Source organism: Oncorhynchus kisutch, unplaced genomic scaffold (genome assembly GCF_002021735.2).
Source record: "Oncorhynchus kisutch isolate 150728-3 unplaced genomic scaffold, Okis_V2 scaffold1283, whole genome shotgun sequence".
Lineage (NCBI taxonomy): Eukaryota > Metazoa > Chordata > Actinopteri > Salmoniformes > Salmonidae > Oncorhynchus > Oncorhynchus kisutch.
Genome location: NW_022263228.1, coordinates 29,418 through 44,513, shown reverse-complemented (window position 1 = coordinate 44,513; position 15,096 = coordinate 29,418). Strand labels below are relative to the sequence as shown.

Genomic DNA, 15,096 nt, shown 5'->3' with positions numbered 1-15,096 from the left:
TGTTTTTTCAGGCTCCAACGAGACAGGCCTGGCAGAATCGGGAATTCTTGGTGACAAAAGTCAAGCCCCCCCCCCCCCCCCAGGTTTACGCGATTCGTCAGAACAGCCCTCGTCAAAAAAGCAGAGGTAATGTAATTATGTATTGTTAATATATAGTATTACACCTGAAATGTATTTGTCATTTTTTATCTAACATATTTGTATGTTTAATAACCTATTTTATATGTATTATTTTCTTCAGACTCCTCCCCGGCGTATAACGGCACCAAAGACCTCACACATCTAGAGCACGCGGAGGATTCCGGCTCACCGAACATTCACAATGAAACAACCAAAACGGAGGATTTCAACGTTATAAATGACATCTCCCAGGCAGACGACCGGTTATTATGGGATGCGGCCAACCTTCTTGATTCTGCCAATGCTGTGGTGACAACAGACGGATCTGAAATAGAACAAGCTAGGTTTTTCACAGCCTTTTCCAAGGCTCTAAAATCCCGAAAGGTTTTGCTACACAGACGTCTGGGTGTTTTACTAGAGCGCCAATACCGTCAGGATATATCCTTCTGGCATAGAGCAATTCCACGTATGTTAAATAGCAATCCAATTAAAAAAACGCAAATACAGGCGTTAAAAGCATATATGTTACACGGATCCTTCCAGAATAACCCAAGAACACACATCATTAATTATCCAAATGGCTGACCCAACAGACCTAGGCGAGACAGTTGAAAACCTCTTATCCCAGATACCGCCAGAATTCCAAGCTATAATTAACCATATGAATGAGGCGGGGGTAACAGACATAATACCGATAGATGAAAGCATATTATCACAGATTCCAGCCGAACTCATAGAAATTATTAATCGTATGAATGAGTCAGGGCCTTCGGATGAAAAGCCCTCATATCGCTAATTACCCAGATGAACGAGAGCCTGAGATCTAATTCTGCAACACACACCCCTCAAAACCAGACATTAACACCCATGTCCGAAGAGTCTGAAACGCAATACGATGTTTTTGAGGAATTGGAAAATTGTCTAATAAATCAGGATTGTATGGATAGAAGTGTTCGTGTTGTATACCGAAATCAATTCAACAATACAGAGATTCGACAGTTTTTCAATTTCGCATGGGTGAATCAAAAACTTGACTATACTGTGTTTTACGTAATGATATTGGACACTCTGAACGAACTGTTAGAAAGGCCTAGAACTGTCTCAGCCTCCAGTATTTATGCTGCAGTAGTTTATGTGTCGGGGGGCTGGGGTCAGTTTGTTATATCTGGAGTACTTCTCCTGTCCTATTCGGTGTCCTGTGTGAATCTAAGTGTGCGTTCTCTAATTCTCTCCTTCTCTCTTTCTTTCTCTCTCTCGGAGGACCTGAGCCCTAGGACCATGCCCCAGGACTACCTGACATGATGACTCCTTGCTGTCCCCAGTCCACCTGGCCATGCTGCTGTTCCAGTTTCAACTGACCTGAGCCCTAGGACCATGCCCCAGGACTACCTGACATGATGACTCCTTGCTGTCCCCAGTCTACCTGGCCATGCTGCTGCTCCAGTTTCAACTTCCACCTGACTGTGCTGCTGCTCTAGTTTCAACTGTTCTGCCTTATTATTATTCGACCATGCTGGTCATTTATGAACATTGAACATCTTGGCCATGTTCTGTTATAATCTCCACCCGGCACAGCCAGAAGAGGACTGGCCACCCCACATAGCCTGGTTCCTCTCTAGGTTTCTTCCTAGGTATTGGCCTTTTCTAGGGAGTTTTTCCTAGCCACCGTGCTTCTACACCTGCATTGCTTGCTGTTTGGGGTTTTAGGCTGGGTTTCTGTACAGCACTTTGAGATATCAGCTGATGTACGAAGGGCTATATAAATAAATTTGATTTGATTTGATTTAGAGATTATGGCGAACCACGTGATGTCTTACAGTTGGAAATTTGTGGAGACATGCATAGCACGGTATCTCTTATTTTACCCAATAGCGAAGCAGATCTGGAACAATTTATCGCGCTGCTAGAACGACTTGTTCAGTCAAATGTATCCGTCTTAGCCGATAGGACCCTCGAGCTTGTAGTGCAAATAATACGTCAACCCCTGGGTGGTGGTGGGCAGAGAAGGAAACTAGATAGCCTCTTGGGGGCTCCTCCATCCTTCAAGATAGGGTCAAAGGCCCGGGTCACCTCTGCCCCGCTCTTATTTAAGCCCCTTACAAATGCTATTTTAGAGAAAATATCTGTAACCGTTAGCATGTAGCGATTTCCATCATTTTTATCTGCAAGGACCTGCAAGTCACATAGATCCGCCTTTCTTACAGGTTTATGGAGAGTATATGCATCCTGCTCTGATAACCACTCATTCACTTTAGAATCGCTTAACCGGCTACCTGTTTCTTCGGCTATAGCTCTCTGTAAATGTTCCTTACCCCCATAAGACCCGGGGTTAGAGGGATTATAATAAATGTTTTTCAACATCTGCTCCGCCATCCTTCTTGCCTCTCTGAGGTACAATAACGTTAATGAGCCACTTTCAAATAACGACAACATTTCATTTTCATTATAGAATTTTTATTTTATTCATGCATCAAGTATTACGTATACAGACAATTCAGGATTCTTTGCAGGATACATGTCCCAGTTTTCTCAACGATCACAGCATGCAACACCCTGTATATTTGGTTTTGATTTACAGACTTGTGTCGCTGAACTTTGAAAACACACATGTCCGATATATAAGCATATAAACAATTATAACCAATTATTTAATGACATGAGAATTAAGTGGAGTGTCTAATCTTAGCTGGTCTGAGAGAACTGATGAGGCCTGTCCTTTATGTATACATTTGTGTCTTTTTAAATGACCCAATCTGTAGAACCTCTTCCACAGTCAGTGCAGTGATAAGGCTTCTCTGAAGTGTGTATCCATTGGTGTGTTTTTACATTGACCAATTGGGAAAAACTCTTGCCACATTGAGAGCGGATATAAGGCTTCTCTCCTTTGTCTTTTCTCTAATGACCTTTAAGCTCAGCTGGTGTTTTAACATTTCCTACAGTCAGATCAGTGGTAAGGCTCCTCTCGTGTTTCCTTTGGTGTCTTTTTAAATGGCACATTCAAGAGAAACACTTTCCACAGTCGGAGCAGGAGTAAGGCTTCTCTCCAGTGTGTGTATATGTTCAGGTCATTTTAAGGTGTCCGGACAAGAGAAACTTGCCCCACATTCAGAAAAGGAGTATGGCTTCTCTTACTCCTAAGAGAAACTTTTTTCAAAGGCAGAGCAGGAGTAAGGCTTCTATCCTGTGTGTATGCGTTCATGTTGTTTTAAGGTACCCAGTTGACGGAAACTCTTTCCACAGTCAGAGCAGGAGTAAGGCTTCTCTCCTGTGTGTATACGTTCATGTTGTTTTAAGGCACCCAGTTGATGGAAACTCTTTCCACAGTCAGAGCAGGAGTAAGGTTTCACTCCTGTGTGTATACGTTCATGTTGTTTTAAGTTACCCAGTCGACAGAAACTCTTTCCACAGTCAGAGCAGGAGTAAGGCTTCTCTCCTGTGTGTGTTCTCTGGTGAACTTTTAGGTCAGTTGATGTTTTGAAGAATTTTACACAGTCAGAGCAGGAGTAAGGCTTCTCTCCTGTGTGTATACGTTCATGTTGTTTTAAGGTACCCAGTTGATGGAAACTCTTTCCACAGTTAGAGCAGGAGTAAGGCTTCTCTCCTGCGTGTATACAATCATGTTGTTTTAAGGTGTCCGGACGAGAGAAACTCGCCCCACAGTCATAGCAGGAGTAAGGCTTCTCTCCCGTGTGTATGCGTTCATGTTTCTGTAAGGTGCACGGTCGAGAGAAACTCTTTCCACAGTAAGAGCAGGAGTAAGGCTTCTCTCCTGTGTGTATACGTTCATGTTGTTTTAAGGTACCCAGTTGAGAGAAACTCTTTCCACAGTCAGAGCAGAAGTAAGGCTTCTCTCCTGTGTGTATACGTTCATGTTTTTTTAAAGTACCCAGTCGAGAGAAACTCGCCCCACAGTCAGAGCAGGAGTAAGGCTTCTCTCCTTTGTGTATACGTTCATGGTGTTTTAAGGTGCCCCGTTGAGAAAAACTCGATCCACAGTCAGAGCAGGAGTATGGCTTCTCTCCAGCGTGTAAACGCTCGTGTCTTTTTAGGTGGCCCAGTTGAGAGAAACTCCTTTCACAGTCAGAGCAGGAGTAAGGCTTCTCTCCTGTGTGCATATGTTCATGACGTTTTAAGGTGTTCTTATGAGAGAAAGTCGCCCCGCAGTCAGAGCAGGAGTAAGGCTTCTTTCCTGTGTGTATATGTTCGTGTTGTTTTAAGGTATCCCGATGAGAGAAACTCTTTCCACAGTCAGAGCAGGAGAAAGGCTTCTCTGCTCTGTGTGTTCCTTGATGAACTTTTAGCGCAGTTGACGTTTTGAAGCATTTTACACAGTCAGAGCAGGAGTAAGGCTTCTCTCCTGTGTGTATACGTCCATGTTTTTTTAAGTAGCCCAGTTGAGAGAAACTCGCCCCACATTCAGAGCAGGAGTAAGGCTTCTCTCCTGTGTGTGTTCTCTGATGAACTTTTAGTTTAGTTGATGTTTTCAAGCATTTTCTACATTCAGAGCAGGAGTAAAGCTTTTCTCTTGTGTGTATTTTTAGGTGTATTTTTAGCTTTGATAGACATGGGAAAATCTCCTCACAATGTGTGCAGTGGTGAGACCTCTTTGCTATGTGATCTTCCTGCTGATGCTCTCTGGATGTAGAGAATGTCTCAACATGGTCTCCTGTGTGTACAATATCAGAACAACCAGTCAATTGGTGTGATATACATGTCAATCAAATGTATTTTATGAAGCTCTTTTTACACAAGTTGTAACAAAGTTCTTTACAGAAACCAACCCGAAATCCCCAAAGAGCAAGCAATGCAGATGTAGAAGCACAATGGCCACGAAAAACTCCCTAGAAAGCAGGAACCTTGGAAGAAACAGAGAGGAACCAGGCTCAAAGGGGTGGCCGGTCCTCTTCTGTCTGTACCGGGTGACATATGTATTTATATCAGTAGGCTGTACAATACAGGGGAATAAAACTATTCTAAAAGTGGGTAAGAGATGAAAGCTAAAAAAAAGGGGCTTGTCATCCTCCACTCACTATAACAAGGGTTAGTAACGACACAGACTAATTTCATATCATCCTCCACTCACTATCACAAGGGTTAGTAACTACACAGACTCACTTCATAGAACTTTAAAACACTGGCAGTTGGTCTACTTCACTTCTTTAGTCTACTCTCTGATCACTCCAGATAGCTCAGTTAATTAAACAAATGCTGGCAATACTGGTGTCAAACCATGCACATCTCAGTAGCATGAAATAACATCTACCTTCTCATTGAAACAGTTCATCATGAAACAGCTCTACTGCAACTTTTCATACACAGTGGGAAGTTGGAATGAACAACAAACTGAGTTAGATAGAACCTGCTCTTACCATGATTAACAGATTTCCCAATCTTCTCCTCCTCTTCTTCATCTTTAATGTTGACATTCAGCTCCAGTGTTTGACTGTAGTCTTCCAGCTTCACTGATGCCATCTCTGGATCCTGCAGTGCAAACTGGGCCCCACTGTCACAATCAGGACCCAGTGACTGTGGGTTTGCACTCAGTGTGGAAGGAGAGAGGCAGGCTGGGTTTGTCATTACTGTTGATGTTACTGGCCTCAGACTTAATTCTAGTCCTGTAGTAACAATGAGAAACAGAAACAAATGTTTTTGTCTTGACAGTTCTGGCACTTTCTTTATTCTCTAAAAATATATTATATGTTCAATTATCTAATTCAGTGCTTGACTTGGACTGAAATGGGTGCTGGTACTGTTTATATTTAGGCACAGGAGCTCCACAATACTGTTGAGCTAATATTCTATAAGAGGAACTGCCACGACTTCCGCCGAAGTCGATCCCTCTCCTTGTTCGGGCGATGCTCGGCGGTCGACATCACCGGTCTTCTAGTCATCGCCGATCCATTACATGTTCAGTATTTAACCCTCTGTTTCCCACATGTATGTGTGCGTGTTAGTTCTATGTGATGGCTGTATCTGATGGCTGGTATTTTGTTGCCGGGCTAAGTATCGCCCTCGTCTCCTGCCTCTCAGGGAAGGCCCTGGAGTGGGCCAACGCCTTATGTGGGGGAAGAAGAACCTTGTTGGACCACTTCAGGATTTTCATGTCTCGTACACCTGAGGCAGGGGACGAGGAGCGCACAGGAGTTTGTGATGGAAGGACAGGGCCCTGATTGATCACTACCGGTGCAGTCTGCGCGAGGACGTCCGTCGGGAGTTGGACTGCAGGGACACCACTCTCACATTCAACCAGCTGGTGGACCTGTCCATCCGGCTGGATAACGTGCTGGCTACCCGCGGACATCCAGATCGGGGTCTGTCAATTCCATCCCCCAGCACCACCGCCCATGGAGCTGGGAGGTGCTGCACTTAGGGCGACCGGAGGCGGGGCCATTTCATGCACCATCTGTGGCCGCAGAGGGCACACTGCCGGTCGGTGCTGGGGAGGTTCCTCTGGGAGTCGAGGCAGCAGGCGCGAGGACGTCCGTCGGGACACTCTCGTGTCAACCCAGGTGAGTAGGGGTTTCCATCGGTGCTACTACAGTGGAAAGCCTTAGACCAGGTCTCCACCGTGCGCATCCCCTCTGAATATACCGATTTGACTCAATTACCACCCCATCAACGGGGGGGGGGGAATTGTGCGATAAATCTCCTGGTAGACGCAGCACTTCCCAGGAGTCACGTGTATCCCCTGTCGCAAGAGGAGACGGCGGCTATGGAAACATATGTTTCCGAATCTCTGGGGCAGGGGTACATTCGGCCCTCCACTTCACCTGCCTCCTCGAGTTTATTTTCGTGAAGAAGAAGGATAGAGGTGTATTGACTACTGAGGCATTAACCAAATCACTGTGAGGTATTTACCCGCTGCCTCTCATAGCCAGTGCGATCGAGTCAATGCACGGGGAACACTTCTTCACAAAATTGGATCTCAGGAGCGCTTACAACCTGGTGCGTATCCGGGAGGGTGAAGAGTGGAAGAAGGCATTTACCACATTACCCCATTATGAGTACCTTGTCATGCCATACGGGTTGATGAATGCTCCATCAGTCTTCCAATCCTTTGTAGACGAGATTTTCAGGAACCTGCACGGGCAGGGTGAAGTGGTGTATATCGATGACATTCTGATTTACTCCTCTACACGCGCCAAGTATGTGTCCTTGGTGCGCAGGGTACTTGTACGACTGTTGGAGCATGACCTGTACGTCAAGGCTGAGAAATGCCTGTTCTTCCAGCAGGCCGTCTCCTTCGTAGGGTATCGCATTTCCACATCAGGGGTGGAGATGGAGAGTAACCGCATTTCAGCTGTGCGTAATTGGCCGACTCCCACCACGGTAAAGAAAGTGCAGCGGTTTCTAGGGTTTGCCAACTACTACCGGAGGTTTATCCGGGGCTTTGGTGAGGTAGCAGCTGCCATTACCTCACTGCTGAAGGGGGGACCACTTTGTTTGCAGTGGTCGGCTGAGGCGGACAGGGCTTTTGGTCACGGCTGTTTACCTCGGCTCCCGTGCTGGCGCATCCGGATCCCTCTTTGGCGTTCATAGTGGAGGTGGCCGCAGGTCCGAGACTGGGTTAGGACCCGTTCTCTCTCAGCGCTCAGGTATGCCACCAAAGCGCCGCCCCTGTGCCTTCTTTTCGAAGAAGCTCAGCCCGGTGGAGCGAAACTATGACGTGGGGGACCGGGAGCTGTTGGCTGTCGTCAAGACATTGAAGGCGTGGAGACATTGGCTTGAGGGGGCTAAACACCCTTTTCTCATCTGGACTGACCACCGGAATCTGGAGTACATCCGGGCGGCGAGGAGACTGAACCCTCGCCAGGCAAGGTGGGCCATGTTCTTTACCCGTTTTGTTTTCACCTTGTCCTACAGACCAGGTTCCTAGAACGCTAAGGCAGATGCACTGTCCCGGATGTATGACACAGAGGAGCGGTCCATGGATAACACTCCCATACTCCCGGCCTCTTGCCTAGTGTGGGAGCTGGACGCGGACATCGAGCGGGTGTTACGTGCAGAGCCCACTCCCCCGAGTGTCCAGCTGGGCGTCTGTACGTTCCGTCTGCTGTCCGCGACCGTTTGATCTATTGGGCCCACACGTCACCCTCCTCTGGTCATCCGGGTATCGGCCAGACAGTGCGTTGTCTCAGTGAGAAGTACTGGTGATCCACCTTGGCTAAGGACATGAGGGTTTATGCTTCCTCCTGCCCGGTGTGCGCCCAGTGCAAGACTCCTAGGCACCTGCCCAGAGGGAAGATACAACCATTACCCATTCGACAACGGCCGTGGTCGCACCTGTCGGTGGACTTCCGAACAGATCTTCCTCCCTCACAGGGGAACACCACGATCCTGGCCGTTGTGGATTGGTTTTCTAAGTCCTGCCGTCTCCTCCCTTTGCCCGGTCTCCCTACGGCCCTAGAGACTGCGGAGGCCCTGTTCACACACGTCTTCCGGCACCACGGGGTGCCTGAGGACATAGTATCTGATCGAGGTCCCCAGTTCACATCAAGGGTCTGGAGGGCGTTCATCGAACGTCTGGGGGTGTCAGTCAGCCTTACCTCAGGTTTTCACCCCAAGAGTAACGGTCAGGTGGAGAAAGTGAACCAGGATGTGGGTAGGTTTCTGCGGTCCTATTGCCAGGACCGGCCGGGGGAGTGGGCGGCGTTCATACCTTGGCCAGAGATTGCCCAAAAATCGCTCCGCCACTCATCCACTAACCTCTCCCCCTTCCAGTGCGTACTGGGGTACCAGCCGGTTCTGGCACCTAGGCATCAGTGCCAGATCGAGGCTCCTGCGGTGGACGACTGGTTTAGGCGCTCGGAGGAGACATGGGACACCGCTCATGTGCACCTTCAGTGGGCCGGGAGGCGTCAAAGGACTGGCACAGACCGCCACGGCACACCGGGGCTCTCGACCCTCCACCTGCCCCTCCACCTGCCCTGCCGGAAGCTGGGCCCGCGGTTTGTGGGGCCATTCAAAGTCCTGAGGAGACTGAACAAGGTTTGTTACAGGTTACAGCTTCCCCCCGATTACCATATTAACCCCTCGTTCCATGTGTCTCTACTCAGGCCGGTGGTGGCTGGTCCACTCCAGGAGTCTGAGGTGCGGGAGGTTCCTCCGCCCCCTTTGGACATCAAGGGGGACCCGGCGTATGCAGTTCGAGCCATACTGGACTCGAGGCGTCTAGCGAGGGGCCTTCAGTACCTCGTGGAGTGGGAGGGGTAAGGTCCGGAGGAGAGATCCTGGGTGCCGGTGGAGGATGTATTGGACCCGTCGATGCTGCAGGAGTTCCACCGTCTCCATCCGGGTCGTCCCCAACGCCGGTGTCGGCGCGCGGCTCAAGGGGGGGGGGGGCACTGTCGTGACTTCCACCGAAGTCAGTCCTTCTTCTTGTTCGGGCGGCGGTCAAAGTCACCGGTATTCTAGCCATTGCCGATCCACTTTTCATTTTCCATTTGTTTTGTCTTTGTTTTTTTCACACCTGGTTTCAATTCCCCCATTACACAGATTCAGTATTTAACCCTCTGTTTCACACATACATACGTATCTGATGGCTGGTATTTTGTTGCCGGGCTTTGTATGAACGCCAGTTTATTCGTGGTACCGGTATATTTCACGGTATTGTTTCTACACCCGTGTTTTTTCGTGTATTAAATACCTTGTCCACGCAGCTCAACTCTCCTGCGTCTGACTCCTTTTCACCAGTTACCCAAAGCCTTGATTTCCCCAATTCACATAAATGGCAAGTGCACTGTATTATTTTAATCAAAAACCAACTGTATTTCCCGTTCACAACATAGTAACATTTATAGATAAAGATAGAAGCAACTGAAGGTGTCTGACTATTAGTACACATGTAGAAAACTGATGATCATTACATTAAGCTCAACTGCACCAGCACCAGCACTGAAGTCCGTTGGAGCAGACAGAGTGGACAGCTCCATTTTACCAGCTCGTGAATTTTACACAAAACCAATAACATGCTAAACAAACTCAGAAAACTCAAATACTTGTATTCTTTATTAAAACTACATTGAGGAAATTATGTACATTTATTCAGACAAACCAACCCCTCTGAATCAAAAAGGTGGAGGGGGGGGGGGGCTGCCATAATCGACATTCACGTCTTCGGTGCCCCGGGAACAGTGGCTTAACTGCCTTGCTCAGGGGCAGAATAACATTTTTACCTTGTCAGCTCAGGGATTCAATCCAGCAACCTTTCCTCCACTCACTATCACAAGGGCACGACACAGACTCATTTCATAGAAAACACTGGCAGTTTGTCCACTTCACTTCTTTAGTCTCCTCTCTGAACACTCCAGACAGCCCAGTTAATAAAACAAATGCTGGCAATACTGGTGTCAAACCATGCAAGTGTCAGTAGTAGTGATGCACCGATATGAATTTTTTTTGCCCATTCCGATATTTTCCTTGACAAAAAAACAGCTACAGATACCCGATATTGACATTTTTTGCGGCCTTTTATGCATTTTAGTACAGTTAAATAGTTAACACACACACAAACACACACATGGACGCAGCAGTCTAAGGCACAGCATCTCAGTGCAAGAGGCGTCACTACAGTCCCCGGTTCAAATCCTGGCTGTATCACATCCAGCCATGATTGGGCGGCGCACAACTGGCCCAGCGTCGTCCGGGTTTGGCCGGGGTAGGCCATCATTGTAAATAAGAATTTGTTATTAAATGACTTGCCTAGTTAAATAACAGGTTACACAAACACAAAAAAAAGTTATTTTGTTGGCATTTCCATATGTCCCCATTACCAGTAAAACATAATCAAAACCTATTTCCCCACTTACTTGCTGTGCTGTTTCCTTGTTCATTTGTTCTGTCGTTTCATTCTCAACCAGGATTTCTATGGAACGCCGTTTGGGTCTTTGCGTGTCAAAAAACAAGCTTGTTGACCAATCAGGACCTGAATATGACTGCCCATCACAATAATATTACGCGTTCATATTTTAACGTAGTTATTACACATGGATTACACAATCACTCGAATTTCATATGTCAACGATTCATCAATACGTATGCTCTGATGCTGGTCATAAAAAAAGCTAGCTAACTCATGGATGCAAACAATGTTCTTCCCCAAAAACATCGCAAACCGGCATAATCTGTTTCAGTAGCTATAGTCAGGTAGTTAACTATATAGCTAGGTATCATTATCTAAAATAGCCCTAATTTATAAGACGGTTCTTATTTGATTAATGGTGGTTGGACCCATCTATGTGAAACTAGCAACCATAAGGATTAGCCACAATAGTGGAATTTGCAGTTAGCCTTCAAAGTAAAGGTAGGGCATAATTCTACTATTTGTAATAATTTGCATCACTATCAATGACATACCTTTATTTTGAAAACAGCAAATTCCACTTTTGTGATAATCCTTATTGTGGCTAGCTTCACAACACATAACCCGGTCCGGTCGAGCCTCACTAGCCAGATGAAGCTAGTTGGATGCTTATAACGGAAGCTTTGGGCAACAGGGTTAAGTAGCTGGCTAACTGTTTATTTTCATGAACAGAAATTCAATTTCAATAGGCGAACAACAAGTGGCAACCTAGCTATTGTTTTCAGGCTGGTTGTATTGGTGCTAACGTAAACTCACGTAAACTCGTACATCGCCTTGGTCCGTACAATTACCCTTACTTTAGCGCCCCAAAAGCGTAATACTTCCAGATCAACTGTAATGTCAATACCATTGTAATAGATAGATATTGTAGATATTTTACTGTAGATAATAGATATTGTCAATAGATCTGGAAGCTAAGCATTGACGACAAAACACGAGTTCATTCACAGACAAAGTATACACTTTATATTAGGCTACAGAACTTAATCTATAGTAGATTTCTGAATTGACATAAATGACTCAAAAAACATGTAGTACAAGGTTGCAGTATGTTTCAGGCAGCACTATGTACTATTTTCCTGAATAACCTTGTCTTCCCTGTATTATTTCAATCCAAAAAAAAACATAGTAACATTTATAGACAGACAGAAACAACTGAATGTCTCAATATTAGTACACGTGTAGAAAACTGATAATCATTACATTTATCTCCAAAACAGTAGTGGAACCGTAAAATGGTCTCTCTCTGCTGCACCCTCATTGCCTGCACTGAAGTCCGTTGATGCAGACCGAGAGGGAGCCGCCATTTTACGAGCTCGTGAATTTTAACGTTACACAAAACCAAAAACGACATGTTAAACGAACCCAGAAATCACAAATTATTTGATCCTTAATGAGATTACCTTGACGAGATGATATACATCCACTCAGACAAACCCAGAGTATCTATGTCAATTGTAAAAATTAAAAAATGTAAAAAGTGATCACGTTCACTCACGCGGTTTGGCACATTTTTTTTTACCAAACGTGATAATAACTTGACGTATGTGTTACCTAGCATGTTATGACGTGTTCTTAAGATATTAAAACGTGCTATTACATACCAGTAGTAATACATTTGAAACGTACACAGAAGTTGTAGTCTCGACTGCACAATTCTGGCGTGTCCTTTGTTGTGAAGAATGATGTGCGCCTGCGTGGAATTTCCTGTTCCCCCACTACCAGTTTCTAAACCCAGAGACGCAAACAACGCGAGACTTCAGAGAACGCGTGTGAAGCGGACCAAGCCTGGGTTTGACAAGTCAATGAGAGAAGTTTACAATTTTGATACTTTTGCAGCGGCTAATGGGGATCCTAATAAATACCAAAAATATTCCGTCGGTACACACTTGAAACATGGCCATTATTTTATCAATTTCATAACTGCAGTGGTTTATTCACAATCGCTCTCACTGCGTATCTTACATATCGCAGCATCACATGAGTAGGCAGACACTCTTCACTCTTCCAACGAAACTCCAGATATAACACATTTTATCGGTGCCCTGCTCCAAAAAACAATGCTCTCTCCTTCTGCTCTTCTGAGACGCATGAAATCAAAACCACTACTGGTCACTGACTGACCCTACCTTTCCTAATGCCTCCTTTACCATCTTCCTGACCTCAAATGATCTCCCAACAATACATAATTGTTGATGAATCGCACTCCATAAGAAACCGATGTTCATTTACAACTTTTGGCCAATTGCTCAATTTTTCGTCGTCTCCGTCTTCCATTCAATTCATTCTTACCAATTTTACTCAACTTGGAGCCACCAGACTCGAACAGCACTTCGGCTTCGCCATACTTCCCTACCCAAAACCAGACACACCACGCTACCGACTAACTCCTGCATGTAGAATCCTGCATTGAAAAAAGCCAACATCTACAGGTTAAATGGGAATTTCTCACTGGCTTTGCCATTTTCAGCTATATCAGGTCAAATCAAATCAAATGTATTTATATAGCCCTTCTTACATCAGCTGATATCTCAAAGTGCTGTACAGAAACCCAGCCTAAAAACCCAAACAGCAAGCAATGCAGGTGTAGAAGCACGGGTGGAGATTATAACAGAACATGGCCAAGATGTTCAAATGTTCATAAATGACCAGCATGGTCGTATAATAATAAGGCAGAACAGTTGAAACTGGAGCAGCAGCACGGTCAGATGGACTGGGGACAGCAAGGAGTCAAGCAAGGTCAGGTCCATCCATCATGGACTTTATTTCGCCCAAAATTGTCCGTCTGTTTTGATCCAAATATAGCTCATGTTTGTATACTCCATGTTTCATATGTTGGTCATTTTTGCTACCATTTTCTCTCCGCTTACTCTTGTAATTAGTATGTCCAGATGTAACAAATGTAATTATGACCTCAGCTAATGTAGTCATGTACATTAACTTAATGTAATCATTGGCATGTTGTTTTGCCCAGAAGCAACAAATACACTAGATTACATCATCTCTACATCCTGTTAATGTAATCATTGTTCCTATGTTTTCTCAGCATACATGACATTAACTCCCGCTTTAGCGGGGTGCGCGCAGGCGACGCGAGCGGTTTAGCCAGCCTGTAATAACCCAGTAACTCGGTAGTGAGTTGTCATGTCTAAATGTTGATATTTAACCCGAACCCAGTAATAACCATAGTAAGTCACATGAATAGACATCAAAATCACTCAACCATCCTAACATAATACATCATGTAATGGTCTTATTTAGTGTTCAATTTCAACTGAACCATGATCATATATGTCATTTGTTTGTCTTCTCAGGTCTTACAGCAAGTAAAAATGTATGAACTAAAACATTTAGTCATTACCACCAGATTCTGTCCTTACCATCACCGTTCATTATGTGGTAGTAATGACGTGGTGGGAATAACAATTTTACGACATTTGGTCATAAATAGCAGGGATTCTAGCATGCTAACTCCAGTTGAACAGCTAGCATACAATGTACCCTAAATACACATAATTAAAACAATTTCAAAAATTAACATAATTTGATGAAATTATAGCCTATTTGGTAATGACCAAATAGACTCCATGACATCCATGTGCTCCACTGTCACTATTCATATCCATGGACACACAATCTAGTAGTCCTAATAAGGGCAACATACCAAAGAGCACACCAAGCTAAACATAATAACAAAGGCCAAAGACATAGGCCCATAGGACAGCTGGACATATATTATTTTTAGGACATGAAAGGGTCCCGCCACCATTATAACCTAACCGAAAGCAGATATGGGCGTTATTGGGCGTGAACAAACAGGAAGCTTAATTAAACTTGGCACCACACGTCCCGCTAGGGCACCTCCCCCCACTGCTCAACTGACACAGTAGCACACAGAACGCAAAAAATATTCTTAGAAATATTTAACCTCCACACATTAACAAGTCCAATAGCTCAAATGAAAGATAAACACCTTGTTCATCTAGCCACCAAGTCAGATTTCTAAAATGTTTTACGGCGAAAACATAGCACATATTTATGTCAAACCACCACCAAAGATAGGCTAATTTACATAGCCATTTTGTAGAACAATAGATGCAATCACAAAAGCAGGA

The 15,096-nt window shown here is 45.1% G+C and overlaps 1 protein-coding gene across 1 annotated transcript in view; it reads right to left on the bottom strand.

The window, feature by feature from the left end:
* Positions 1 to 2,552: 2,552 nt before the first annotated feature.
* Positions 2,553 to 15,096, bottom strand: part of LOC116365781 (gastrula zinc finger protein XlCGF26.1-like) — a 31,586-nt gene continuing 19,042 nt past the window's right edge. The window contains exons 3-4 of the mRNA XM_031818193.1: positions 5,490 to 5,735; positions 2,553 to 4,786 (exon numbers count right to left, since the gene is read on the bottom strand). Of these exons, the coding sequence (XP_031674053.1) occupies positions 3,297 to 4,786; positions 5,490 to 5,735 (1,736 nt within the window). The 3' untranslated portion in view covers positions 2,553 to 3,296. The remainder of the gene's footprint in view (positions 4,787 to 5,489; positions 5,736 to 15,096) is intronic.